Source organism: Xenopus laevis, chromosome 7S, assembly GCF_017654675.1.
Source record: "Xenopus laevis strain J_2021 chromosome 7S, Xenopus_laevis_v10.1, whole genome shotgun sequence".
Lineage (NCBI taxonomy): Eukaryota > Metazoa > Chordata > Amphibia > Anura > Pipidae > Xenopus > Xenopus laevis.
Window position 1 is genome coordinate 15,935,903 of NC_054384.1, and position 27,414 is coordinate 15,963,316.

A 27,414-nucleotide genomic window follows, 5' to 3' on the forward strand; every position below is an offset into this window, starting at 1 on the left:
AAAAAAAACCACTATATATAGAAAAGGGAATATTTATTGATGAATAAAATTAAATACACTTTTCCATAACTAACTCGTAAAGCCTGAGAAGTTCTACTTTAGAAAGTATTTTTAATATTTGACATACAAGTGACGATAGACACACATATATATATATATAACCAAGATAAGTAAAAATTCTGCATACGCAACACCCGGATACACACAACAGTTAAAAATGTATTAAAATTTCTGCACAGAGAGACAAATCCGCACATTCACTCATGGGGTTAAGCAAGTGCTTCAGTTCTGCATTCGCAGGGGAAGTTTAGATTTCGTAAGAGCTTGGTCCACCTCGTCCATGATTTTAGATCTCTCCAAAAGTGTTGTATTTCCCCGGTTTTCCTTTTCCTTCCGAAGTGCTTTCTTTTGCTGGGGAGAGGAAAAAAAAAAAAAAAAAACACATTTTCTGAAAAGGTCACAGATAATTATTACACAGCTTTTAATTACAAATTCCTTCCAGTTGATTAACCCATTTGGTGCGAGTGCTTTGCATAGATTCTGTGTGGGCAGCAAGCTGTTCCTTTCCTTGCCAACAATGTCAAATCAAAGCCTTTGGCAGGGAAAAGGTTAAATTGAGGGGGGGGGCAGCCATTTCTGAAAGATGTTCAAGAACAATTGTACTTTGAACATCAGCGTTTGATGGGAAGCCCTTTCAGAACTGTTGCTCTGCTGCCATCTACTGGTAGCAAGTAGTGCTGTCAGGGAACTGCAGTCGGAACAACATTTATCTCCCAGATGCAACAGTAACGTTCCTATAAAATTGTCTTTAAAGGGGGAAATAAAAGTCTAAAATAGAATAAGGCTAGAAATGCTGTATTTTGTATACTAAACAAACTTATCAAACAAATGATTTATGCTTTCATAGTAGGCCACAGGGGGTCACCATCTTGTAACTTTGTTAAACATCTTTGCAAGACTAAGACTGTGCACATGCTCAGTGTGGTCTGGGCTGCTTAGGGATCATCAAATTATCAAAACAGCACAAGTCAAATAATATCTGCCAGAAGCCGATACACTGGGTCCTGTGTTGTCATGTAATCTAATGTGGATTTGATAGTTTTTGTATTGTTTTATACAAACTTTCTCCAACTCTGCAAAACCAGTGGCTGCAGCAAAATAATCCTCCAAATAGAATCCCAGTTTATCTGTTTAAATCTGGCTCCATGATCTTTGTCCCTGCAGCTGGAGTTGGAAACAGTAAAGGGGATGTAAAGGCAAAAATAAAATCTAATACAAATCTCAACACAGTAGCCGACTGCTCTACAGAGAAACAAACAAAGCTGCTTGAGTTCTGCATGGCTGGGAAGTAAGGCTGGAGCTCCCCCTGCTGTTCATAATTATGATTGTTTCCCTGCAGAGCCGTTAGGGATCGTCTGACAATTCCTATCCACAGCAGTAAATGAAGGAAGAATTTCACTGCATACAGTCAGGTTTCTTATAAAAACGTTACACATTTTTTAATTAAAGTATATTGGAGATAGGTTTCTTTTTCATTAAAGTAAAAATGGGATTTTATTTTTTTGCCATTACATGCCCTTTAACTATATAGCATACTGCAGAGAGTTTCATAAAGTGATTTTCCATTTGTTTTTATGAGGATACCGTTTAAGGACCTGATAATACTGAACAAGTTCTAGATCTGGTTTATAAAAATGATATACAATATATATGCAAACGACTCATTACGGGTCAGTAACTTTTATAATTATGATGTATTTCACTAGTTATTTACCTGGAAGAATGGAATTCCTCCTTTCTCCTGACAAGTCATACTGAGATCAATGCAGGATCTCTCACTGATGACGCTGTCATTAACTGCAACCGGTGGCTCATCTTCTAGAGAATCCTGAGTAAACAGACACAGATTTAGCCCCGGAATTAGGCAATGGGGAAAACAAAACCTAATATTATATATGTAATACCTGCCCCATGCACAGAAGCCAGGGCTGGCATATTAATGAGAAGCCATAAAAAGGGGCAGTGGCGTCCAATATTTGGTATACTCAGTCGGCAGCTCGAAGAATACTTATCTTGAGGAAGATCGATCTCCATAATCAGGAAGCGGTAACTAGCATCAGGAACCACTTTTTTTTTTTTTTAAATTCGGGTAGTTTATTGAGAGAATAAAGTAAGCAGTTTACAATGTAAAGATAATTTAAGGAAAAACATTGTGTCACATGTTACATGTCGAGATCAAGCAGGATAAAAGGAGCATATCATACAACATACAGATCGTCATGAGTATAACATTTCACAACAATATCTAGACTCCCTCCTATGAGGGATTCATAACTAGTCAGACAAGTGAAATACATATACCAGTTACCTGTCCTGTACCCTAATGTGACTTAAACCGCTAGTGGTTGTCTTGGGTGTAGGGGGATCAGGAACCACTTTAAATAGCTGATCAGTTTTAGAACCCGAGTTAAGGAGAATAAAGGTAGGCAATAATCTAAAACTGTATGTCCCCAGTGAATATCCCCCCAATGAAAGATCCACCCAGGGGAATTAAGGAAGAAACGCTTGTATGCAAGAGCCCTTAAAAGGACCAGTAACAAATTTTAAAAAAATAAATAAATTTGTTAGTATTGAACGAAAAAAAAAAAAAACACAGACAAATTAAACTTTAAAATCGGCAAGTCTTTATTAAGGAATAACTTACTGAAACGCCGCTTGCGCTACTTTTCAGAAAAGGTGATCCATCGTGCAGCGCTCGATATCTCCTCCCTGCCTTCCTTATAGGAGATAACCAGGGAGGAGAAAGCGAGCGCAGCACGATGGATCGTCGCCCTGTCGCTTTTTCTGAAGAGGAGCGCAAGCAGAGTTTCGGTAAGTTAGTTCTTCATAAAGACTTAAACGATTTCAAAGTTTAATATGTCTTTGTGTTTTTTTATTCGTTGTATACGAACAAATTAAAAAAAAAAAAAAAAAAGTGTAGAACATACAAACTCACCATGGATACTCTATTCCCAGCAACATGGGCCACTATGCCAGCACACTATTTCATCAAGGAAAGTATGCCCTGACCATTTACAATTAGGGATGCACCGAATCCACTATTTTGGATTCGGTCGAACACCTGAATCCTTCGCAAAAGATTCGGCCGAATACGGAACCAAATCTGCATATGCAATTAGTGGTGGGCGGGGGAGAACATTTTTTACATCCTTGTTTTGATACAAAAAGTCATGTGATTTCCCTCCCCGTCCCTAATTTGCTTATGCAAATTCGGTTCAGCCGGGCAGAAGGATTCGGCCGAATCAGAATCCTGCTGAAAAAGGCCAAATCCTGGATTTGGTGCATCGCTATTTACAATAGACCCTGCCGGATAATAACCTGAGCAAAACTGGAGGGGCCAGCATGAGGATTACTGGGAGAGAGCAACCCTTCAAATTCGGTTCAGCCGGGCAGAAGGATTCGGCCGAATCAGAATCCTGCTGAAAAAGGCCAAATCCTGGATTTGGTGCATCGCTATTTACAATAGACCCTGCCGGATAATAACCTGAGCAAAACTGGAGGGGCCAGCATGAGGATTACTGGGAGAGAGCAACCCTTCAGTAGCTGTATATTCCTGCCCCATTCCCTCTATACAGAATAAGCTGTTCAGTCTTAGAAATGGTTATGTGCAATTACCTGCTCCACTGGCGGTTCCACAGCCTCAGAGATCACGCTGGATATGGATTCCAGATATTCTTGCTGCTGTTGCCTAAACTGCTCCAACAGCACATCCCTGGGTTTTGTTTTAACAAGCAAAGATGGGTACGCATAATCCCTCCTCTGGGGCGTTGTACCTAGAAATTAGAAGTATAGGAGCCTTTAATTTAGTAAACACCTCACTCTATGGGGGGGAATTCACAAAAGTGGCGAGAGCCCATTTTTGGAGTAAAAGTGGTGGTAAACTGGTGTAAAATACTTTCTCCATATTCACAAACAGAAATCCACCTAAATTCCGACTCAACTGCCAATTTCATATTTTAGTGAAAGAAAGACAGTTTACAGACACTTATGAACTTGTCTTTTAAACATAAAAATATCGCAAAAACTACATTTTCTGCCGACATTTTAAAAATGGAGTAAAGCTCAGTGTAACTATTCCCCATGTGTCAGATCAATTCTAAGAGAACTTGTTCTGCTTTGGTTCGGCCAATCTTCATTTCACCCCTCTTGTAGGTGACCCATTGGGGAATTATTATCATATTAATAGGGATTAGCATTTTATAGTCAGGGAACAAGTTTCTGTCTAACCCTATAGGTGCAAAAGCCTCAAACACGGATTAAACAAAAAAAAAAAAAAAAAAGTGTATTTTATAAAATTTTATATGTAAAAAGTTAAAACTTATGTAGTTTTATCTTAATGAGGCAATATTAGTGAATATATTATCTAAAGGAAAAGTAAAGACTCCCAGGCAATTTTTTAGTTTGAGCACATAGACATTTGATTTAAGATAATAAAACATTTCTGATACAAATCCCTATATTATGCAATAATGCATTTTTTGTATTTAGACCCTTGTATCTTGTTGAAGTGGAATTACACAAACACGAAGGCAGATTTAGAGAGCACAGGTTATCCTGAAAAAAATGTATAATTTTCCTTGGTATAATTACCACCCTACCCCGAAAATTGCAATTTGATGGCTGACTGACAAGTGTAGTAAGAGCTAAAGACAAATTAAATAAAAATTGTTAAAATGTTGTGCGAAAGACACAATCTAAAGAGAGTCTGTTTAAAGGAAAAATACACAAAAGCAGAGATAGAGGTTTATGAATTTAGTGGGAAATCCAACATTTTTATCTGCACTTTTATTTAGTCTCAACATCACCATTTTTGTGAATTCCCCCCTATGAGTTGTAAAGTATCCTAAAGAAAAGGGACTTTGGTTTTCAATTGCTTTCCATTATTTATTTTACCATATTTACAAAATCTAAGTTTAAAGTTTAATGTTCGTGTCTCTGGTGTTTGAGTCTGGCAGCTCAGTAATTCAGGTGCAGACTCTAAATTGTTAAAATTTTGCAACATTTAGTCGATACATTTCTCAGCAGCATCTCTGGAGTATCAGCAACTATTGTATCAATTCTAACAGCTGCCCGTAATGAAACTCAGGGATTCTGCTCAGCAGGGACAAAGATAAATGTATCAACTAAATGTATCAATTTAGAACAGTTTACAGGGTCGGCGACCCCCCCTCCCAGAGCTGCTTTAGAAGATGAAAAATTACACTTCAATAATAGAAAACCGGTGACACAAAATAGAAGGTAATTGGAAAAAGTCGTTATTTCTGGTGATCTATCTGAAAATAACTAGCTGTTTGAAGGTGAACAAACCCTTTAAGGACGTCTCAACTGTGGGTATGAAAGATGAAAGCTAAGCTGAAAGTCCATTATAGAACAGGCCAAATAAGATGTGTTCTGCAGTTGCCTACAATTCCTAGCTGCAAGTGTATTTGCACCTTGTGTGGACACATGGAAGGATCAAAACATACAAGTATTCGCGTCATAACTTATATCTAAACATGTTTTTCCTTCATATCCTACATTTAACGGTCACGTTTTTAGGTGACTCTGGCTTGAATAAGCCAAGACGCATGATGGATAGTTAAGCTATAAACAAGGTAGACTAGGAGTTGTGTTTAAAACCCCATGTATTGATTTTGCCCTGTATTGATGCAATTACAGATGCAGCCCCCCTGGAAATAGTAACAGGGTGGTTTTAGCAAGAAGGGAAACCGCAATTGGCACTGCCCAGTAAAATCTGTCCTTTTTGGTTCCTCACCTGTTGGGACATCATTCCTGAGTTCCTCCTTGAGGTAGCTATGTACTTTGTTCAGGCCGCTCTGTACTTGTTCTTGGAGTTCCAAGCGCTGTTCTCCAACCATCTCCTGGTCATCCCTGACCTGTTCCACCAAACTGGTTAATGCCTTCTCCTCAGCCTGGCGCTGTACGTTCACATGGTCGGTAATTTCTACCACCGATGATCCACAGCTATCTTCTACACCCTGCACACAGCCAGACACAAAGAAAGGACTTACACTACCCATTGCATAGCAGGGGTGCTCTATACAATATACTTGGACAGAATGCCTCGGATGCGCGAAAAAGAGAATAGGTCACCCAATCCAGCAAACCAATCAGGAAGGTTGTCGCTGGGATAGAGTTTGAATATTTACCGCCAGACGTCATGTTCTGTATAGTAAATCACTTGCACTTACCTTGTGTAAGTTCTGGAGATGCTTTTTGCTGGAATGCAGGTAACACACTTGCTCCTCTAAAACAGAGTCAATCTTCTGGCCGGCACTTTCACACCACTGCTGGCTTTCCTGAGAGATGGTATTGATACTGCTGGTGAGCTTCTCACACTGTTTGCTGGACTCCTCCAAGGTGCTCATATTAGAGCCTGCCAGCTGCCTGATCTCCACAGCCACGTCCTGAGACTGCTCAGTGAGCTTCTTGTGATGGGAAGAGATACATTCTATGGCTTCCGAGGAAACCCTGATGGCAAAAGGAAAAACACTGTACTAAAGCCAGGCTGCTGCAATGCATGATTATTATTATTTTCCAATATTAACCAATAAAGTTATACAAAATTGAATTGACAGAATATTGCTTTTCTTTTTATATAAAGCGCATGTAGCCCAAGAAGTGTGTTAATGAGCCCCAGTAAGAGCAAATGCCATGGGGTCTGTCGAGTAAGTTGCAGGATCCTTTTAAATGGGAATAGAATATAATAAACATGGCAAACATTTTCAAGAATTATTTTCCTGCACAAACCACATTTGTGTTCACATTACCTCAATAAAGCCAGTTATTACTTTCCCCTTAGTTTTACATGTATTCGTAAAATCCAAAACTTACAAGTCCAGATCTTGCTGCAGACTCCCCACAGACTTCTGCAGCTTTCCTCCTTTGGACAGAAATCCAGAAAATTGTTGTTGGGTCTCCATGCCAAGCAAGTTCAGCTGGTTTTGTAGCGAACTGATAAGATTATTCACCCCCTGAAAATAGGGAAATACATTTGCAAAATGACACACTCATATATATGCAGGCCATTTGTTTTAGTAAGAGCATAGTCTATGGAGAACAACTCCTGCTCCACATCTACATGTAGAGATAGATCAGTAAGGGGTATTAAAAGGGATACTGTCATTGGAAAAAAAATTCAAAATGAATCAGTTAATAGTGCTGCTCCAGCAGAATTCTGCGCTGAAATCCATTTCTCAAAAGAGCAAACAGATTTTTTTTATATTCAATTTTAAAATCTGACATGGGGCTAGATATTTTGTCAATTTCCCAGCTGCCCCTGGTCATGTGACTTGTGCCTGCACTTTAGGAGAGAAATGCTTTCTGGCAGGCTGCTGTTTTTCCTTCTCAATGTAACTGAATGTGTCTCAATGAGACATGGGTTTTTACTATTTAGTGCTGTTCTTAGATCTACCAGGCAGCTGTTATATTGTGTTAGGGAGCTGTTATCTGGTTACCTTCCCATTGTTCTTTTGTTTGGCTGCTGGGGGGAAAAGGGAGGGGGGTGATATCACTCCAACTTGCAGTACAGCAGTAAAGAGTGATTGAAGTTTATCAGAGCACAAGTCACATGACTTGGGGCAGCTGGGAAATTGACAATATGTCTAGCCCCATGTCAGATTTCAAAATTGAATATAAAAAAAAATCGGTTTGCTCTTTTGAGAAATGGATTTCAGTGCAGAATTCTGCTGGAGCAGCACTATTAACTGATTCATTTTGAAAATTTTTTTTTTTCCCACGACAGTATCCCTTTAAGGACATACAATAAATAAATCACCCAGGATTCTAGTTAGGGTCCTAGAACATTATGTAACAGATACATATCCTTTTAGGAACACATTTTATTGCACATTTGGTGAAAAAAAGCCTTAGCAAACACTGTTTAGAGTTTAGCCACTGATCATAACAGTTTGTGGCTAGTGATCAGAACAATATAGCACACATGCTTTTCATATTTATTACGTTAAGGTTACACAAAAAACAGTTGTTTGTTAAAGGGACTGTTCACCTTCCAAACACTTTTTTTTTTTTAAATTCAGTTGTTTTTAGATTGTTCCCCAGAAATAAATTTTTTTCAATTACGTTCCATTATTTTTGACTGCTTTTCCAAAATCTAAGTTTAAAGTTGAATGTCCCTGTCTCTGGTGTTTTGAGTCTGGCAGCTCAGTAAATCAGGTGCAGATTCTGAACGGTTACAATTTTGCAACATTTACTGGATACATTTATTGGGAGCATCTCTGGAGTATTAGCAACTATTGTATCAATTCTAACAGCTGCCTGTAATGAAACCCAGAGATTCAGCTCAGCAGCAACAACGATAAGAAATGTATCAACTAAATGTATCCATTTAGAACAGTTTACAGGGTCGGCGACCCCCCCTCCCAGGGCTGCTTCGGAAGGTGAAAAATTACAATTTACACTTCAATATTAGAAAAACGGTGACACATAGATAGTCATTGGAAAAAAATCATTATTCCTGGTGATCTGTCTGAAATCAACTAGTTGTTTGAAGGTGAACCACCCCTTTAAGTATAAGATACATTTTCTCATTAATCGGTATTTAAGTAATATTTTCCATGGAACAGAATGGATGTAGATCATAGTAGGAGAACATCACAAAGGGGCATATTTATCAAAGGTTGAAGTTCAAAAAACGTCGAAATTCGAATTCAAAAAGACTAACCGAATGGTGGTCGAAGTTTTTTGGAGTCGAAGTGGCCTACTTTGAATTGTACGATTCGAAGTAGGGCTACTTCGATTTGAAGTTTTTTGGGTTTTTTTTTAACTTTGATCTCCCAAACTCCCCCAATTGCCTCCAAACAGGTTGTAGGAGATCCCCCATAGGCTAAAACAGCACTTCAGCAGCTTTTAGGTGGCGAATGGTCGGTTTTACAGAGATAGTACTTTTCGACCTTCAAAGTTTTTTCAAATTCGAATCGAAGTATGACTATTCCCTAGTCGAAGTACACAAAAAATCTCGAAATACGAAGTTTTTCACTTCGAAACTTCACCTCGACCTTTGATAAATCTGCCCCTAAAAGTCAACCTTGCATTAGTAAAGTATGGGCACTCCTGCTATAAGGGAATCAACCCGACCCTTATAATAGAAAATAAGTGCTTAAAAGGTTCTTTAAATAGGTGGCAGAATACCAGGTGGTCTGTAGGCCTATTTTTTTTTTTTTTTTTACATGATTTTTGAATAAAAAAAAAAAAATCTTAAGATATCGGAGTTATGGGATTTTATTTTTGACATACATATGTGCCCTTGGAACTAGGGGCGGTATCCCAGGAACTATGGCCCTTTATACTTCAGCATCTGGGTTGCTTTTATAGACCTGCACCGCCCCACTGATGACATCACAAAAGGAACAGGGTGAGCAGGCGCATGGCTATAAAGCCGGAAGTTGAAGGTGGCGGGCGGGGAGAGCAGGAGAATTTAATTACACACAGACTAGTGGGTCCAAATATCTATCTGTGCTGCTCTTTTCTTTTTGACCCAGCACTGAGTTACCCTTCTTAGGAGAAGAGCTCAACCCACACCCGCAAAGAGGAGTGCGAGGTCAGCCCGAACCGGGTGCCGCAGGTATCGGGCCGGACTGCACATCATTAATACGAATATAAAACAGCAGAGTATGTAGGTAGCAGTTTACCTCTGAATGCATGGACTGAGCTGTCGCAATGTCCTCTTTTAGGCTTTCATATTCTGACTGAATACTGGACAAGGCAGAACTAGAATCCAGCCGAAGTTTGTGCAACGATCTAGAATGTTCGGTGAAGAAGGAATTCATATCTTCTTTATGAGAATCAATCTATGGGGGAAAAGGATATTATAGAGTTGCTTATAATCAGTCACAATTTAAACAGATCTAAAAAGATCAATAGTTATTATAGGGAGTTTAGTGATGAGATTAAGTCAAATGCCTGCAGGGTTACAAGCTTTTAGAAACATGAAATCCCCATGAAAGGGGATTTGCAATATTTCTATAAAGTCTACTGCCGACCGTTCTACTCCCCATAATAAGAGGATTCATGCAAGAGCCAGAGCTGCACCCATCAGCATTTCCAAATACAAAGATAAAGGCTGTAAAAGTTACCTTGTCGGCCACAATTAGGAAGCTCTGCAAGCAATGACTCAAATGAGAATTTAGGTCCAAAACAGCAGTCACAACTGGAAGCAAATCGGACCTTAGTGCCTCTTCCAGTCCTGTGCGATGCGCAGTCTGTGTGGGGGGGGAAACGCAACATTTATAAACATTTGGCAGATGACATGACAAGTGAAGCTGTTGACATACTGTTCGTACAAGTAGCGCAGGTCTTAGGTAGCCATGAAACGCTGGCATAGGTGGAACAGGGTTACCATAAAATAGGGAACCCAACACTGTAATAGAACAGTTATGAAGTTATGCAATATATTATGCAAAGTTTGAACTATGCCTAATAACTAATGGCAACCAATAAGATGTTTGGTGAAACAACCGATAAATGGGAATACTGACTGGTTGCTATGGGTTACTAGATTAGGTGCAAGCAATGTGCCTTTTATTACCTATTTAGTCTTTTAATTAGCTCCTTTTAAAAAGGAGTAAAAGCTAACACACAGTCAAGGATGCCAATGTGTTGGGCACCACCAGTGAATGAAAGTGGCATGCTACTATGTTGCATTGCACCACCAAAGCATCCCATCAGCCCATGTGGGTGGTCATGTTTCATTATCCCACAGAGGGATGGAAGAAGCCAGTAAATACTTACCATAAGCTGCTGCATATCACCTTTAGCTTGGGAAGACAAGGTTTCCTGCTTCAGTATCTCCTCAACACTGTGCGACACTTGCTTTGTTACAGTTTCCTGCACCGAGGCAAAGGACTTGGCAACAGCAGAGGCAGTTGCACTCAGTGCAGAGGAACTGGCGCCCAGAAGGTCGTCTGCAGAAAAGAAATAGTTCTGTATAAATTCTCTGCTGGCAGCAGTAATGAAAAGATCATTTCACGCTCCACATTAGAGAAGCCGTACAAGAGTGGCTTAATAGGTTTTATTTCCATGGTCCGGCAATTTGTTGCACTTGATTTAAGCTGGCCATAGACGCAAAGATTTGATCGTACGAATCATCATACAATCGGACTTCCCCATCTCCGGACCTGCCACTAACCATTCCGATCAAATAAAGTAGTAAAAGAACAGATCAGCCGATGTTCTGCCCCTGACAGCAATCGTACGATAGTTATGTCCAACAAAAGCTGGTGACAATAGGACGATCGGCAATACATACACGGCATTATTGGCAGCCGACAGATCTCCACCGGATGAAAAATATCGGTACTCTCCACACACGGGCCGAAAATCCTAAGAATCAAGGATCAGATCTTTGCATCTATGGCCAGCTTTACACAATGAGAATTTAGTCTACACTTAAAAATTCTGCCTATTTCAAGAACGCTATATATGGGTTAGGGATTGGCCCCTAAAGGTTATTCCTTAATTTGTGTTTCATCACTCACCGATGGAGTTTGTATAGAAATCCAGCATGCCTTGCTGCTTCACACTGTAATCATCCACAGTTCGCTGAATCACACTGAAGCGTCTATCCATTTGTTCCGCAAAGTTCTCATGAACCTGAAAGTTGTGCTGGTCTACAGCTTTTTTTCTGTCCAATTTCTCATGGAGACCCGACACATCTCTTGTTGTCTCCCTCACTGTGCTCAATAACTGCAGGGACATGGTGGATAAAATGTGGGATAAACTAGAGATAGTTATAAGGAAGACAATCTCTTAGCCTGTGCATTTAAGGAGTTGTATTACAACACTTTAAGTTCAGCTGTTTTCAGATAGTTCCCAAACAGCACAGTCTATGAACCACAATATAGGTTTCTGTCTCCTACATATACAGTATGCACCGAATCCACTATTTTAGATTCGGCCGAATATCAAGCCAAATGCTAATTTTCATATGCAAATTAGGGGTGGGAAGAGAAAAAATTTTTTTTTACTTCCTTGTTTTGTGACCAAAAAAAAAATCCACGAGATTTCCCCCCTAATTTGCATATGCAAATTAAGATTCGGATTCAGGTTTGGCCTGGTAGAAGGATTTGGCCGAATCGCAATCCAGCCGAAAAAGTCCGAACCGAATCCTGGATTCGGTGCATCCCTAATTTAGAAAGAGATATTCTGAGACAATTTGCAATTGTTTTTCATTTTTTACTGTGGAGTCATTTAGCAGTTCTCCTGTTTACAATTTCAGCAATCTGGTTGCTAGAAGTCAACATACCCTAGCAACCATGCATGGATTGGAATGAAAGGATTAATATGAATAGGAGAGGGCCTGAATAAAAAGAGGAGTAATAAAAAGTAGCAATATTAAATGTGTAGCCTTGCAAAACATTTGTTTTGTTTTGTTTTTGTTTTTTTAAGATGGGTCAGTGATCCCCATTTGAAAGCTGGAAAGAGTCAGAAAGCGGCAAATAAACTATAAAAACCAATTGAAAAGTTGCTTAGAATTTGCCAGTTTAACATACTAAAAGTTAATTTAAAGGTGAACCACCGATTTAAGGATCGTCAGCAACCTATCTTACACTGAATGATCAGACCATAGCATGTAATAATCTATATTATATGTCCCTGTGTCTGCCCTTTCCGTCTGGGTACTCTGGCTTTCATCCCACTCTCGAAAAAACAGGCAGGTTATCTAGCTCCTGACAAAATGGAATATCGTCTGTGAACATGATAGGGACCTTTGATTGTAAGCTCACAGGGGCAGGGACTAAAGTGAATGAGGTACATTCTGTGTAAAGGACTGGAGAATATGTTGGAGCTATACAAGTAACACGCAAAAGATCTGACTACAAATGGAGACCAGCATTTACCTTGTTTGCTGTGCCGTGAAGCTTCTTTTCTGTAGTCTCAAAGGCAGACACCACAAATGATTCCTGAGCCAACTGTTCCTTTGATTCTTGCAGGTGGTTCTGTGTTTCCTCCAGTTCCTTCTCCTTGCACTGAAGGATGGTGGTGCACTCCTCCAGCTCCTTCTTATTGTCAGCAAACAGCTCACTGATCTGCATAAAATTAATACTGCGCAATGACGGATGTGTTCTAATGTTTGAGGAAGTTCCCATCATGTACTACGGACCAATGAACTACGGCCTAATGGAAATAGGCAATATACAATCAAAATGTTCAGCAGTTTGATATCACTCCAACTTGCAGCGCAGCAGTAAAGAGTGACTGAAGTTCATCAGAGCATGTCACATGACAGGGGGCACCAGGGACATTATGTGTAACCCCCATCTACCACTGAAACTAATGGAAAATTCACACAGGGCGCTTGCAAGCTGAAATCCGCCACAGGACGCCAGTATTGGCGGTTTTTTAGCATAAACGCCAATACGTCAAGAAGCTACAAAATCAATAGACTCTATGGGATCTGCACATTCGAAACAACACTTTACATAAATACGCAGCATATTTTAAATATGGCATCCAAATTCAATGAGAACAATGAGAAGTGCATGTTGGGAAAAGAATCCTACGTGCTGAAAAACGCATGTTGACGGTTGTTTCAAAAACGCAACGTAAAAACGCCACATCTGGCCTTGCCCTAAGGTGCCACTTTCTTCTAGAACAGGAGTCCCCAGCTTTTTTTTTTTTTTATCTGTGTGCAACTTTCAGATGTAAAAATAAGAGTTGGGGAGCAACACAAGCATGAAAACTGGTACTGGGTGGTGTAAAAGAAGTGCTGTGATTGGCTATTTGGCCCCTGTGGACTGGCAGCCTATAGGAGGCTCTGTTTGGCAGTACATTTTTTTTATGCAACCAAAATATGCCCCTAAACCAGGAATTCAAATATAAGCTCCTACTTTGAGGCCACTGGGAGCAACATCCAAGAGTTGGTGAGAAACATGTTGCTCATGAGCCACTGGTTGGGGATCACTGTTCTAGAACTACTACTACTATTTCTATTTGCTTAAAGCCAGGCAACATCCCTTTGGAAAACTTACGCTTTTCAGTTCCTCCTCCATGGCAGTTATTTTCTCAGTGTACTCCGTAATCATCTCCTCTTGAGACAGAACTTTTCCCTGTAATTGTCTAAAGGGACACAAAACAAAATCATGGGGAGGATATTCCATTAATACAGGGGGTAAACAATGCTACACACCTTTAAATACTTAGAAAAATGACTAATATAGTGAGACACGTAAGCAAAGGTAAAATGTAATGTCAGATGAGCCGGGTAGCCATGTACACTGTATAGCCTCTGGGCAGCTTCTGGCTTGGCAATTTTTGAGTTGGGCATATAGGACAGTAAAGTTAGCAGTATTATATAGAAAATCAAGACTAGTATAGCTTAAACAGATTTGGAACAGGTTGCCACCTCCAAAGTACAATTAGGGCATTGCTCTGATTCCACTTGATTCAATTTGGCTAACTAGTATAGAGTCCAGAAAGCCCAGTTGTACTCGGACCAACGCTTCTCATGACTCTTTGCTACCGTAAGCAGTGGTTGGGGAGCATTTCCAAGAGTGTCTTAAGATTAAAGTCGGAAGCAAATTTGGATACCTGGGGTCTGCAAAAATGTACCGGCTCCAACTTCTAATAAATTTAAATTGTAATGAAAAAAAAAAGAAAAAAGTTACAATGTCCTGTTTCACAGCTAATAGTCATAATAAAGTACTTCTCTGCTGTAAAGTTAAAGCCCAGTGTGTGTTTTTTTCACTAGTGTGAAGTCTGGCTTCATAGCTATAACCTTATTGTTTTCATGTTTTGCCTTTTGTTTTAAAGGAATGTTTTAAAGAAGCTTTAGTTTTAAGGAACGGACCAGTGTAAATGGAGTACCACAGGGCTCTGTACTTGGTCCTTTGCTTTTTACCTTGTTTATTAATGACCTGGAGGAGGGCATTAAAAGTAATGTTTCAATTACTGTTGATGATACTAAATTGTGCAGAACTATAGGTTTCATGCAGGATGCTGCCAATTTGACTAAATCGGAAAACTGGGCAGGAAACTGGAAATGGGGTTCAATGTTGATAAATGCAGGTTTTGCACTTTGTCATTTAGTATATAACTTCCTTTTTCTATTTCTGACAATGTGTTGGGAGTTTCCTTAACTGAGAAGGATCTAGGGGGGTTTTGTGAATAACAAGTCATTTAATTCCAAGCAGTGTTCCGTCTTGCATAAAAAAAAAAAAGACTAACTCAAGGGATGAAAATATAATTATGCCTCTTTATAGGTCCCTGGTAAGGCCTCAGCTGGAGTATGCAGTGCAGTTTTGGACTCTAGTCCTTAAGAGGGATATGGAGAGAATACATAGACATGCAACTAAACTGGTAATGAGGATGGAAGGTAGATTGTCAAGGTTGGGGTTGTTCTCTTTTGCAAGAGACACTTACAAGGGGACGCTTTTACCCTTTATAAGTACATTAGAGACAGATAGTGGGAGATACTTTTTTTTCTCCATAAGAAAGGATCACCACACCAGAGGCCACCCCTTCAGGCTAGAGAAAAAGAACTTTCATTTGAAGCAGTGTATGTGGTTCTTCACAGCGAGGACAGTGAGGTTGAGGAATGGCCTGCCAGATGATGGTGTCATGCCGGATTCTGTTAATGCCTTTAAGAAGGTCTTGGATATTATGTTTGTTCAAGAAATCTTCCAAGAATATTGTGATACTAAGCTCTACTAGCAGATATCGGGTATCAACAACCTTTTGTACTTATTAGCCACATTCAAATCTAAAAACTGTTGGGAAGTTACACAAGCATGAGAAAAGTTCCTGGGGTTGCAAATAATGGCTCCGATTGGCTACCTGGCAGCCCATATGTAGACTGGCAGACTACAGGAGGCTCTGCTTGGCAGAACATCTGTTTTTTATGCAACCAAGACTTGGCTCCAAGCCAGAAATTCAAAATAAAGAACCTGCTTTGAGGCCACTGAGAGCAACATCCAAGGGGTCGGGGATGTTGCTCGCAAGCCACTGGTAGGGAAAGTTGCTCATGAGCCACTGGTTGGTGGATCACTGGTAGAGATATTGGTACATATAGTTTGTGAGTGTATGGAGGGGTCAGTCAGTGAGTCTATGTATGTACGCTGGGATTCAATTGGAGGGGTTAAACTTGATGGACTTTGGTCTTTTTTTCAACCCAACTTAACTATGTAACTAGATGCTGGGCTTTAACAGTAATGAAAAGCCTTGTATGTTGTGTTCATCAATACATTAGTACAGTAAAACAGAGGAGTCTGATGTACTATAACCGTAGGACATTACAGAGAACAGTGGAAATGGTCATACAGATGCAGAAACTAAACTAACTTACTCATAGTTCTCACTGGATAAATAAACTCCATTCTTCTCTCTGGCTGCAGCAAGTTCCCTCTTGAGTCGCTCAATCTCTTCTGTGTACTCCTACAATCAACAGCATGGTTGGTATTTAAACACCAGTCTTGAATTTCACACTGCTATTTAGAAGTCAGTTATAAATAGATTATATTAAACACGTAGTGAAGCATCCCTCTTGCTTGTCTGTACACATGACCAAGATGTACGTTTAATTATTAATGGGAGATCTAAAGACATGCAAAAATGTAAACCAAAGCTACACATTTGCATGTATCATTTATGTTCAGCCTTTTTAAACAATTTGTTAAAGGAACAGTTCAGTTTAAAAATAAAAACTGGGTAAATAAGAGGCCGTGCAAAGTAAAAAGTGTATCTAATATAGTTAATTAGCCAAAAATGTAATGTATAAAGGCTGGAGTGACTGGATGTCTAACATAATAGCCAGAACACTACTTCCTGCTTTTCAGCTCTCTAACAGGTTTTTTGCAGCTCAGAATGGGTTTTTAACATCCACAGACTGAATATTAGGTACTGACAGTTTGTGGATTTATAAACCTGTTCTGTAGAGGCAGCTACTTGTTTCCAGCTGTGGGTGCTAATGTCTGCAGGGGGAAAGCAAAGAAATATCATTGAGGACCCAACCTGTATATCAAATTGAACTTACTGAGACAGAACTGACAGCTAGAAGTATATAACTGCTTATAACTTTAAAAACTTTGAAAACTGAATAGTGCTCAGAAGAGCATTGTGAAAAATATCACTTTGCTTCGACTTTATTTAAATTTTTGTTCCAAGAGACTTTAGATCCTTTTTATGAAACCCAACTTGAATCTGCAGAGGCTTTCAACAAGATGACAGTGGAGCCTCCAAAACAACCTATGGCTACCAAAGGACATAGGTACAGTTTGCAGAGAATAACAGATAATTTTGAAGAAAACAAGAGAATTTACCTTGATGAGTGCCTTCTTTGTAAGTTTCTGGTTAACCTCTGGCTTATTCATAATACTCTTTGCTCTGTTGGCATAGTCCAAAGTGCTCACAGTTTCCTGTAATTATAGGGGGAGAAAAACATTTTCAATAAACTATGTAAACTGGGAAGGAGAAGATTGCATAGGGAATAGCCCGTGTGTATACCTTAATTTCAAGCAACAGATCATAGTCTACAAGCTGAATATCCCAGGCATAAAAAGCAATAGAAATACGATTTTCTAGCCAAGGGACCGCTTCAGAGACAGCCCACACCGCCATTAATCCACCCCCTGACTAAGAGCGGTGATCTATTGTGATTGGACGATCGTACAGATTGCTTAGCCCGTATGCTTCAAATAAGAAATCATAAACTTCACATTACAGGTGAAATTATCAGGGGGTGGTGTGTTATTGCTCACTCAAGCTTCTACAGGAATCTAAAGTAGCTCTAACAAACTGGTTAACATAGTTAATTGTACAGCTCAAGAAACAAATCTCTACTTCAATCTCAATGGATACTTCTGCCAGCTACAGTTAGGGACAAGTGCTGAGAATCCTAAGAAAGGTTTGATTTAATATAAATAATACATTCCTTCCCTATTTTCCTGTAATATGAATAACATGTCTTTATAATGATTCTTTATCCAGGTAAAAGACCTAGATGTGTAAAAGTTAAGGTTTGCTTGAGTCAGTAGATGGTTTAAAGGAACAGTAACATCAAAAAGTAAAAGTGTTTTAAAGTAATGAACATATAATGCAGTGTTGCCCTGCACTGGTAAAACTGCTGTGTTTGCTTAAGAAACACTACTATTGTTTATATAAATAAACTGTTGTGTAGCAATGGGGGCAGCCATTCAAAGGAGAAAAGGCTCAGGTTACACAGCAGATAGCAAATAAGCTCTGTCTGTCTAATTGTGTTATCTGTTATCCATTTGTTAACCTATGCCATATAGCCGTTTTTCAATTTCCACCATAGCTCCACAGCAGCTTGTTTATATGAACTATAGTAGTGTTTCTGAAGCAAACAGATCAGTTTTACCAGTGCAGGGCAACAGTACATGATGTTTTCATTACTTTAAAACACTTTCATTTTATGGTGTTACTGTTCCTTTAAGAACGGTTAGACATAACACGCCACTGTATTGAAACAAAACCAACCTCCAGATTAATGGATGCAGGTGACACTGTTGCAATGATAGAGGTTTTTGTCCTCCCTCCAAGAGAATCCTGCAGGATCCTTGTGAGTTTGGATTCTCTGTATGGAATATGAGGAGTTCTCTCCACCAGAGCAGTTATTACCCTGCCCAAGGTGAGCAGGGATTGGTTGATATTTCCAGCCTCGCGTGCTCTTTTGTCCACAGCTCCAGAACGACCAATATTTTCACTTCCCGCCAGATCCACCTTGGAAAAAAAGAAGCAAGTTGAAAAGGGGCATCACTACAGCCATATGACCTCACAAATTAATCAATTTTAGGAAACAAATACTTGGCCTTATGAAGAGATGGTATAATTGTTTATATACATAAAAATCAATGAATATCCTGAATAGACTTTACATGGAAATCAAACTGCTGTAATTGCCTTATGTTTTACAAAAAGGGCACATTAATCTTTAAAATACAAAGTTAATAAAAAGTTAAAGGCTACATGATCATACAAAATACTACTTTCCCAGAATGCATGCTATTCTGCATGCAAAGAAAGTCACAACTTGTGCTCTCCTCAATATTTATGTGCTGTAAAAGGACTTCCAAACTTTACTTATCCCATCTCTATCTCAGCAACGAGGGCCCCCCTGCCTACTACTCTTTGATAAATGGGACAAGATGAGCGATGAACCTTACCAAGTTCAGCTTCCCGATCTTCACAAGCTCTTCTCCATCAACAGTAGTTTCTTTCATGTGAATGGTGACCGAGAACACGGAATGGGATCGACTGCAATGAGAACATTAGAGCAAGGTTTTTTTTTTTTATGTAAAATTTAGGGTTTTATCAGTGTAATGGCCCTACATTAGAAGATCAGTGAGTAATGTTCCCCTTTAAAGGGATTCTTGACCTTCAAAGACTTTTTATCTCCCAGATAGTTCCCCAGAAATAAATTCCTATTTTTTATTTCTGACCATTTTTTTCTATTATTGAAGTGTAAAGTTTATGTTTTCATAATTTTATATCTTTTTAAAGTAGCTCGGTAGCTCTAAACTGTTCTAAATAATTAATGAGTTGATACATTTTTTATCTTTGGCTCTGCTGTGCATAATGAGTTGGTTTCATAAAAGGCAGCTGTTATAATTGATACAATAGTTGCAAATATTCCACAATTGCTGCTGAGAAATGTATCAACTAAATGTCAGAGCAGGATGCTCCTGGATCACCGAGCTGCCAGACAAACACCAAAGACAGGAAACATTCAACTTTAAAGGAGAAGTAAACCCTTGCTACTAAAATCCCCTACCCTACATAGACCCACCTCCCTGCTCCCCCCAACCTAGGTGCTACCTAAATGCCTCTAACTCTTTACTTACCCCTCGGTGTAGATTCAGCACATCTGAGATCACGGCAGCCATCTCCTTTTCTTCGGTAATCTACGGGAGTTAAGTGCCGTATCGATGCATGCGCAGTTGGAGCGATTTTTTGTTTCGCAAAAAATGTGCATGGAAAGCGCTGGAAGAAGACCCGAAGCGGCTATAGATGGCGTCCGTGAACTCTACTGGACAGAATCTACACCGAGGGGTAAGGCATTTAGCAAAGGTACCACCTAGGCTGGGGGGGGTGGTCTAGAGTAGGGGGGTAGGGGATTTTAGTAGCAAGGGTTTGTTTCTCCTTTAACCTTCAATTCTAGGAAATGGTAAAAAATAAAACATTGAAAGCAACTGAAAAAAGTATCTCAAGTGAACTGAAAAAAAAGTTTTTGGCAGTTGAACAACCTTTTTAAAACAAACCAATGAATATTTTTTTTGTTTTACGGACCTGGAGTATGCATTCATCAGAGTAGAAGCAGTTTTCCTCCTGGCTGCACCTCTCTCCAATATATGGTACACCTCATCCTTGTTATGCACAGATATCTCCTCCAGCCCTTTGATAATGACTCCTCTCTGAAAAGGGAAAAAAAACCCAAACATGAATATGAAAGAAAAACTTAATCCATCATGAACAGGTAAAAATGCTGACTGCCTGAAGCAAGTGTATGTCCCTTTGTAGGAGCTGCTAAAAGCCAATTCCAGCATTGAAGAAGGAGGAGCACTTACTTTGTTCCGAGGATCATCGAACATTTGCAGCCTTTCCCCAACATCGGGAGATGGGCTTAACAGATCAAAGAGTTCTTCGTTGTAGATTTCCAGGAGAGAGACTTTCACCGAAAACTCTGTGCCGTTCTCAGAGAGCTTCTCAAATATCTGATGCAGCGTTCGAGGAATAATTCCTGCCAGAGGGTCCTGTTATTAAAATAAAGTCAGCTGGGATTTGAACCAGGCAATAAATAATGCACACAATAGCTACATTATATTAAATATAGAGATGAAAATCACCAGTGGGCTTTCAGATATTCCCTGTACAGCTCACTATACTGCTGTGCTCACCCTTCCAGCAAAGCACATTAGGGGGAGAGCAGAAATTTTCTAGGTGCTGTTTTCCAGATTTAAAATAGTTTACTTATTTGGACAAACCTATCATTTATTGCATGATCGTCAGGGTACAGATCAGTAATGGGAATGGCCATTGCCCCAGCAATAGAGGAGCTTGCTGTATAAGGAGTAGTAAAGTACACAGTATGCTTGCAGTATTAGAAGTACTTTAACTGTGCGAGAACAAAGTACTACAACTCCCTTATAGCCCGGTATCATTTAAAAACTGCAACCATAGCAATATTTATCGTACCTATAACCAAGGACATTTATCCTCTTGCAGTTTACAATATTAAGAGGAATACATGTGTATCACACGTATATTTACATGTCTTTATACATACCTGTTCCCAGGTAAACTCTTCATCTGATGATCTTTCCCCTTCCATAGTAAAGGTCTTGCCTGTGCCAGTCTGCCCATACCTAAAGACAACTCAGTTTAATACAAGTTTTTTATGTAGGTGGCTATAAAATGCTAACAATGCTGGTGAGCAAAGGCTTACTTACGCAAAGATTGTGCAGTTATATCCCATAATAACTTCATCCAAGATGGGGCACACAACACTTCTGTACACCTCAATTTGCTTGGCTGCAGGCCCAAACACCTATAGAAATAGAAAGGCACAAATACTTGTTAAATAGCTTCTGTATAATTCCTGATAATGTTCCTCTTTTACTGCACATAAATAATAACCAAGGTCAATGTGTGAGACTTCTAGAGGCTGTTAATAAATTATACACCTGAATTTAGATTGAAGTTCAAAAAATCTGCCAAATGGCACTTAAATATTGGGATCTACAACAGGAATGGCAAGTCAGTGGAGTCCCTACTGCCAAAACAGTTGATTGCAGTCAGGAGTTGCTGGGATTTGTAGTTTCACCAATTGCCTATAATCAAATTAATGGACAACAGCTGGAGGGCTGCATAGCAGGGGATGACCCAGTAATTGTGCTGAACAAGTGTCAAGGTGACAAGCTTGCTGGATTATTTAAACAAATGTAATGGGAATAATTTACCATGTCAAACGTATAGGTTTTCTTTCCCAGTTTGTCGTTTATTCCTCCGGTCCGAACATAGACTTCTTTCCTCTGAGAATCACATTCCAACACAGAGTGAGAGCTCGCCTTGCGTTCCAACTGATTGAAGGGCCTGATGGCAGAATGAGTGGAGTTAATAAGAGAAAGCTGTGCTTCCAAAGTGCATTATGATCCAGCATGCTTTTATCTACGGTCAAGGGGAAACATGCTGTTTTCAAAACCCATCAGTTTAGTTCCCCATACATAATCCTGTCCTGAAACCAGTTTAAAAAAAAATAAATTTAATAATCGATACATCAGGGAAAATTCCCATGAATCCTTCGGCCTCCTGAATTGAGCTTTGATAAGCTGCAGCATTTCTTTACCATCTACTGATATCAGTACTTTCTCCTTCCCCTTCCTCCCCGTCTTGTCTGTTTAGCCTGGACAGGTAACTAAAGAACAGCTCTCTCGGACACCTCTTCTGAAGAATTCAGCTCACTGAACAGATAGGATCTCCATGTTTCTGTGTTGCTACCACGGCTTTGTTTTGAGCTAGTAGCACATGCTGGTGGAGAAACCATCCTTTATTTTAGCAAGTGGAACAGTAGCCAAATATACCTGCCAGCCGTTTACTTTAAAGAAGAACGAAGACTCCAGTTGATGAAATTCTAGCATATGGGTATTGATGCCATGAGGGATACTGCTGCAGGGTGCCTTTATTCACCAACATGACATGTTTCGAGCTACAGGGGCTCCTTTTCAAGTGTGAACATATAACCACTGAGAATTGTTGCATTTAAGCCAAAAGTAGCTACACAGAATATAATTGTTGCTGCCATCCAATTGATGGGGATGCCAAGTGTTAGAGCACCCTCAAGGACTGTAATGATTTTCTAGATACCCAGAGCTGGTGCTCCCGTTAGCAGAGAACTGCATTGACCCGGGGGAAAATTATGAGCGAGAGATCCTCTTCCTCCCTTCTTTCTTTAAAATCCAGCGGCCAACGCATGTGCAGCAGAGCAAAAAAGTCCACTTTTTCACTCTGCAGAGGATCATTTGTTCATGCTCCAGTACAGTTTTCTGCAAACAGGAGCACCAGCCGGGGGGGGGGGTGCCTTAATATTTGGCACCCCACATCGATTGGAGCTTTCATTCTCCTTTAAGGGCTTCATGACAGTGATAGGATGGCTTGACTGCTACTGTCCAGGGAAAATCAGAGGTGGTCAGAAGGACCTGCTTTCTGAGCAGGAGAATAGGAGGTAAAGCCTTGATGTATATGATAGGAGAGATGAATTGAATGGAGGAAAGCAGCAGCTGCCTGGAATGACTTGCATAAAGCTGTTATCGCTGTTTCTGCAAGCACAGGATCATGCATAACAAACTGATATGGCAGCAGACACACCATCATTAACCCCCCCACCAAGCATTAATTTCGAATTAATAAGCAACTATACCATTAAACCACAACAGTATCTCTTAAATGTTAGTATGTTGTAGAATTATTTAGCTTTATGTTCAGACTTTTAGAATCTCAGCAGCTTTCTGGTTGCTAGGGAAAATGTTTTACCCTAGCAGCCAGACTAGTAACAACCTACAATTGTAGCCTCAGGGAGAAAATGTATTTTGGCTGCCAGAATCAGTGGATCCCATTTCAAGGCTGTAAAGAAGCAGAATTACATAGCAACTTACAAAGCTATAAAAGGAGACCAACTGAAAAGTTACTAAGAATAAGACATTCTGCAACATACTAAATGGTAACAAAGACAAAGTCATGGTGGTATAACTGGCCACAGTGCAACCAGTATTTGAAAGGGGAAAGGTAAGATATCTAAACGGCAAGTTTGAAAATCCTGCCAGGTGTGGGTGCAGGGGCATAACTACAGGGGAAGCTGGTTGCCGGGGGTGGGACTGTAGAGGGCCCTAATTAAAGAGTAATTTCAATACTCAATTTGAATTTTGGGGAGCCTAAATTGAATTTGATGTGGGCCCCAGTAACAGCTAGTTACGCCAATGTGTGGTTGCATGGGGGTCTTTAATAAGTACATTATCTGATGGGTTTCACATGCAACATTATGACATGATATGCATGTACCAACCATATTTTGCATACCATGCACTTGGCCAAATGATGAAAAGATACATTAATTGGTAATCTTTCCTAAGGAGCAGAATTTTCAATTTATAGAGAGGGGTTCAGACAACCAAGTAATTTCCTAGCCCAAGAAAGCTGCGCAGGGTTTTTGAAATTTTAGAGCAAACAGCAGACTAAGGACCGCAACTGTGATCTTAATGTCGACACAGCAGCTCCGTTCACAACTTCTACATAAAAATCCAACAAATTCCCTCATCAAACAATACCGCAGGCTCAGAGCAGTAATTGGTTTGATGGCCAACACGCATACCCATTTTTAACAATGCATAGTTGCGGTAGGAAGTGATCCTTCAGTTAAAAGACAATTAACTTACCGGCATCGGACCACAACCTGGATGTTTTTCCCTTTGTCCTCCTTCTTGCTGGCCATAAAAGAATTTTGGGAAGACATCGTGATCTAAAACAAAGAGATTCATTAAGCAGAGAGTTTAGGAAAGCATCTTGCATTTGCCAAAAATCATGTTGGTTTTTTTCATTAAAGGAGAACTAAAGCTTTTAAAAAAAAAAAAAAAAAAAAAAAAAGAATGAACCATTATGTTAGATATGTTTGGGGTTTCTAAATCCAGGCGGAGAGCCTATGGAGCATGCATAAGTGATAAGATGGTCATAGATGTAAAGATAGTCATATGAAACTTTGTTTCATACAATTTTCAAATAGTCTGCAGGGGTCAGACTAATTGTCCCGACAATTTTCGTACCGTGACAATTGTGCATTTAGTCGAACAGTCTGGTCTGAAGATTTCTTGTGGGGCTGATTCTCGCTAACATAACTTTGCTACGATTGTGGCCTATCAGTTAATGGCCAGAACATCATCTGAATTGTTATTTTTTCTACTTATTTAAATCTGAATGGTTAGTTGTAACTTGTTACATTGAAACGAATGATCTTTCATTGTACAAAGAATAAAATCTGTATGTCTATGGCCAGTTTTACATGCAGAAGATGCGGACTTATCTGAAGGTGTGAACCAGTACTATTATAGGGCTGCTGATCTTCAGGGCTAGTGCAGTAAAGTCAGTACAGGTATGGAACCTCTTATCCAGAATGCTCAGGACCTGGGGTTTTCCAGATAACGGACCTTTCCACAATTTGAATCTGCATACCTTATGTCTACTAGAAAATCATATAAACAATAAACCCAATGGGCAGGTTTTGCTTCCAATAAGGATTTATTAAATGTTGGAGCTACTAATTAAGCAACCAACTCAAGTCATTTATACCAAGAGTTTTTATGTGTCTTGGAGCTGTAATCCATCTCCAAAAGATATAAAAGAATTTGGGATTATAGGTTAGTTTGGATCAAGTACAAGGTACTGTTTTATTAAAACAGAGAAAAGAGGAAATCATTTATAAAAAAAAAAAAAAAACTGGATTAATGGAAAAAACTGGGTCTATGGGAGATGGCAAAGTTGTTTACAGGAGGTCAGTGTATATCATACTAAAAATATCCACGAAAGTAGACTTCCCCTTGAAGTTAACAATTAAAGGAATTAAATAAGTTATTAAAGAATGGGGAAGTGGACACAAACTAGGCTTCACATCAGTCTCAGCTGTTCACACATGGTTTTACATCAGCAACATTATATGGTAACAGGTATAAGAACAAATCAATCAAAGAACTAAAGAAATAGCTAGAAATGTTGTACATTATGTTTTGTGCTTCTGTGCCAGCCCAAGGCAACCACAACCCTTTAGCAGTAAAGATCTGTGTCTCCAAAGATGCCCCAGTAGCTCCCCATCTTCTTTTCTGCTGATTCACTGCACATGCTCTGTGCTGCTGTCACTTACTGAGCTTAGGGACCCACTCACAATATACAGTACACATAGAATAGAAATGTCACAATATAAGGCTGATTAGTAATTAATACAGATAATTACTACATTGCAGCACAGAAACCATTGCAATTAGCATCATAATTTAATAATCAGCCCTGTAGTATCATCTTATATTACAAACCAACCTCATTTTCTGCTGGATAATTAGTGATGAGCCCTAAGCTTAGCTTCTCAACAGCTTCTCAGAGCCCACTGAGCATGTGAGTGTCACAGACACTTTCCAAGATGGTGACCCCCTGTGACAAGTTTGAAGTCCTGGATCATTGCTGCTATTGACAAGCTGAAACTTTAGGCTGGTGCAACAAGTTCAGTATATACAATATGGCATTTTTAGCCTCATTCATTTATAGGGTTTAGTTCTCCTTTAACCTGATCCAACCATCTAGCAGTTTAGGTTTTTTTTTGGCCCAAACTCAGTGGACACAAATCAGTAGCAAAATGCTCTAGTGTCTGAATTCAATTCATAAGAAAATTATAAATCAGATTAAAATAAGACACTTCATAATAGAACAACATTAATCAAGGAGTGGGCTCAATAGACTAGTAAACACTAATTCTTGTGAATAACAATTCTATCCACACAGACACATCCAGGCAAAGTTTACAACGCAAGAAATCAGCTCCTGATAACACCCATAAGCCTCCGCGGGGAAGATAGTAGTGGGAGTATCCCAACAAAGGATTCTGGGAGTTGTAGTACGCCGGAACGATAACCAAGAAAGCTCTGGGAGTTGTAGTACGCCGGAACGATAACCAAGAAAGCTCTGGGAGTTGTAGTACGCCGGAACGATAACCAAGAAAGCCAGTGACCTCCAACCATTTATTATTTATTCTTACCCCAAATCCGATAATACAAGATGGCTAGATGTAGGCTACATCGGACCACAGAAGTTTATTGGAAATTAGGGGGCCGCCCAAACTTGTAGTCCGACATCGGTCGATCACAGCTACAACATACCTCCAATAAGCAGTCACGATTCCCTTCCCCGAGCAGAGACAGTGGAAGTAACCAGAGCGCGAAGATCCCAGTTCCTACAGCCAAGCGTTAAAGTCCTTTCGTAAGCACGGCTTCTCCTCGCAGCAGACACATTTGAAAATCGCGCTTCCGACAGCCACAGCCAATCACCTCCCTGAAAACGTCACCTTGGCGCGGATTGGCTTATCCCTGCGCACGTGACCGCTTTGAAACCTCTATAGTAGAAAGAAAGTGTTCTATTTTTGCGCCAGCCTATTGGTCGGTCAGACAAACGTTATCCCACCCCTACATAGCGCTGTATTTACAGTGTGTAGCTTGGGATTTCTTGGGGTTGTGAGAATTTAGTGTAACACAGACCAGTGGTGTAACTAGATATGACTGGGCCCCACTGCAATTTCTTTTTCAGGCACCCAAAATATATAAAGATTGACCTGTTTTTAACAATATTTATTGAAAT

The 27,414-nt window shown here is 39.7% G+C and overlaps 1 protein-coding gene across 1 annotated transcript; it reads right to left on the reverse strand.

The window, feature by feature from the left end:
- Positions 1–16: 16 nt before the first annotated feature.
- On the reverse strand, positions 17–27,105 carry kif11.S (kinesin family member 11 S homeolog). The gene is given in 23 exon segments (NM_001101767.1): positions 17–411; positions 1,775–1,888; positions 3,676–3,833; positions 5,816–6,038; positions 6,252–6,531; positions 6,895–7,034; positions 9,711–9,869; positions 10,155–10,280; positions 10,810–10,982; positions 11,556–11,763; positions 12,918–13,106; positions 14,049–14,136; positions 16,361–16,449; positions 17,334–17,429; positions 18,511–18,753; positions 19,197–19,287; positions 20,320–20,444; positions 20,598–20,783; positions 21,317–21,395; positions 21,480–21,577; positions 21,990–22,122; positions 24,459–24,541; positions 26,940–27,105. Coding segments are annotated over 22 exon segments (3,183 nt in total). The 5' UTR covers positions 24,515–24,541; positions 26,940–27,105; the 3' UTR covers positions 17–282.
- Positions 27,106–27,414: the final 309 nt, after the last annotated feature.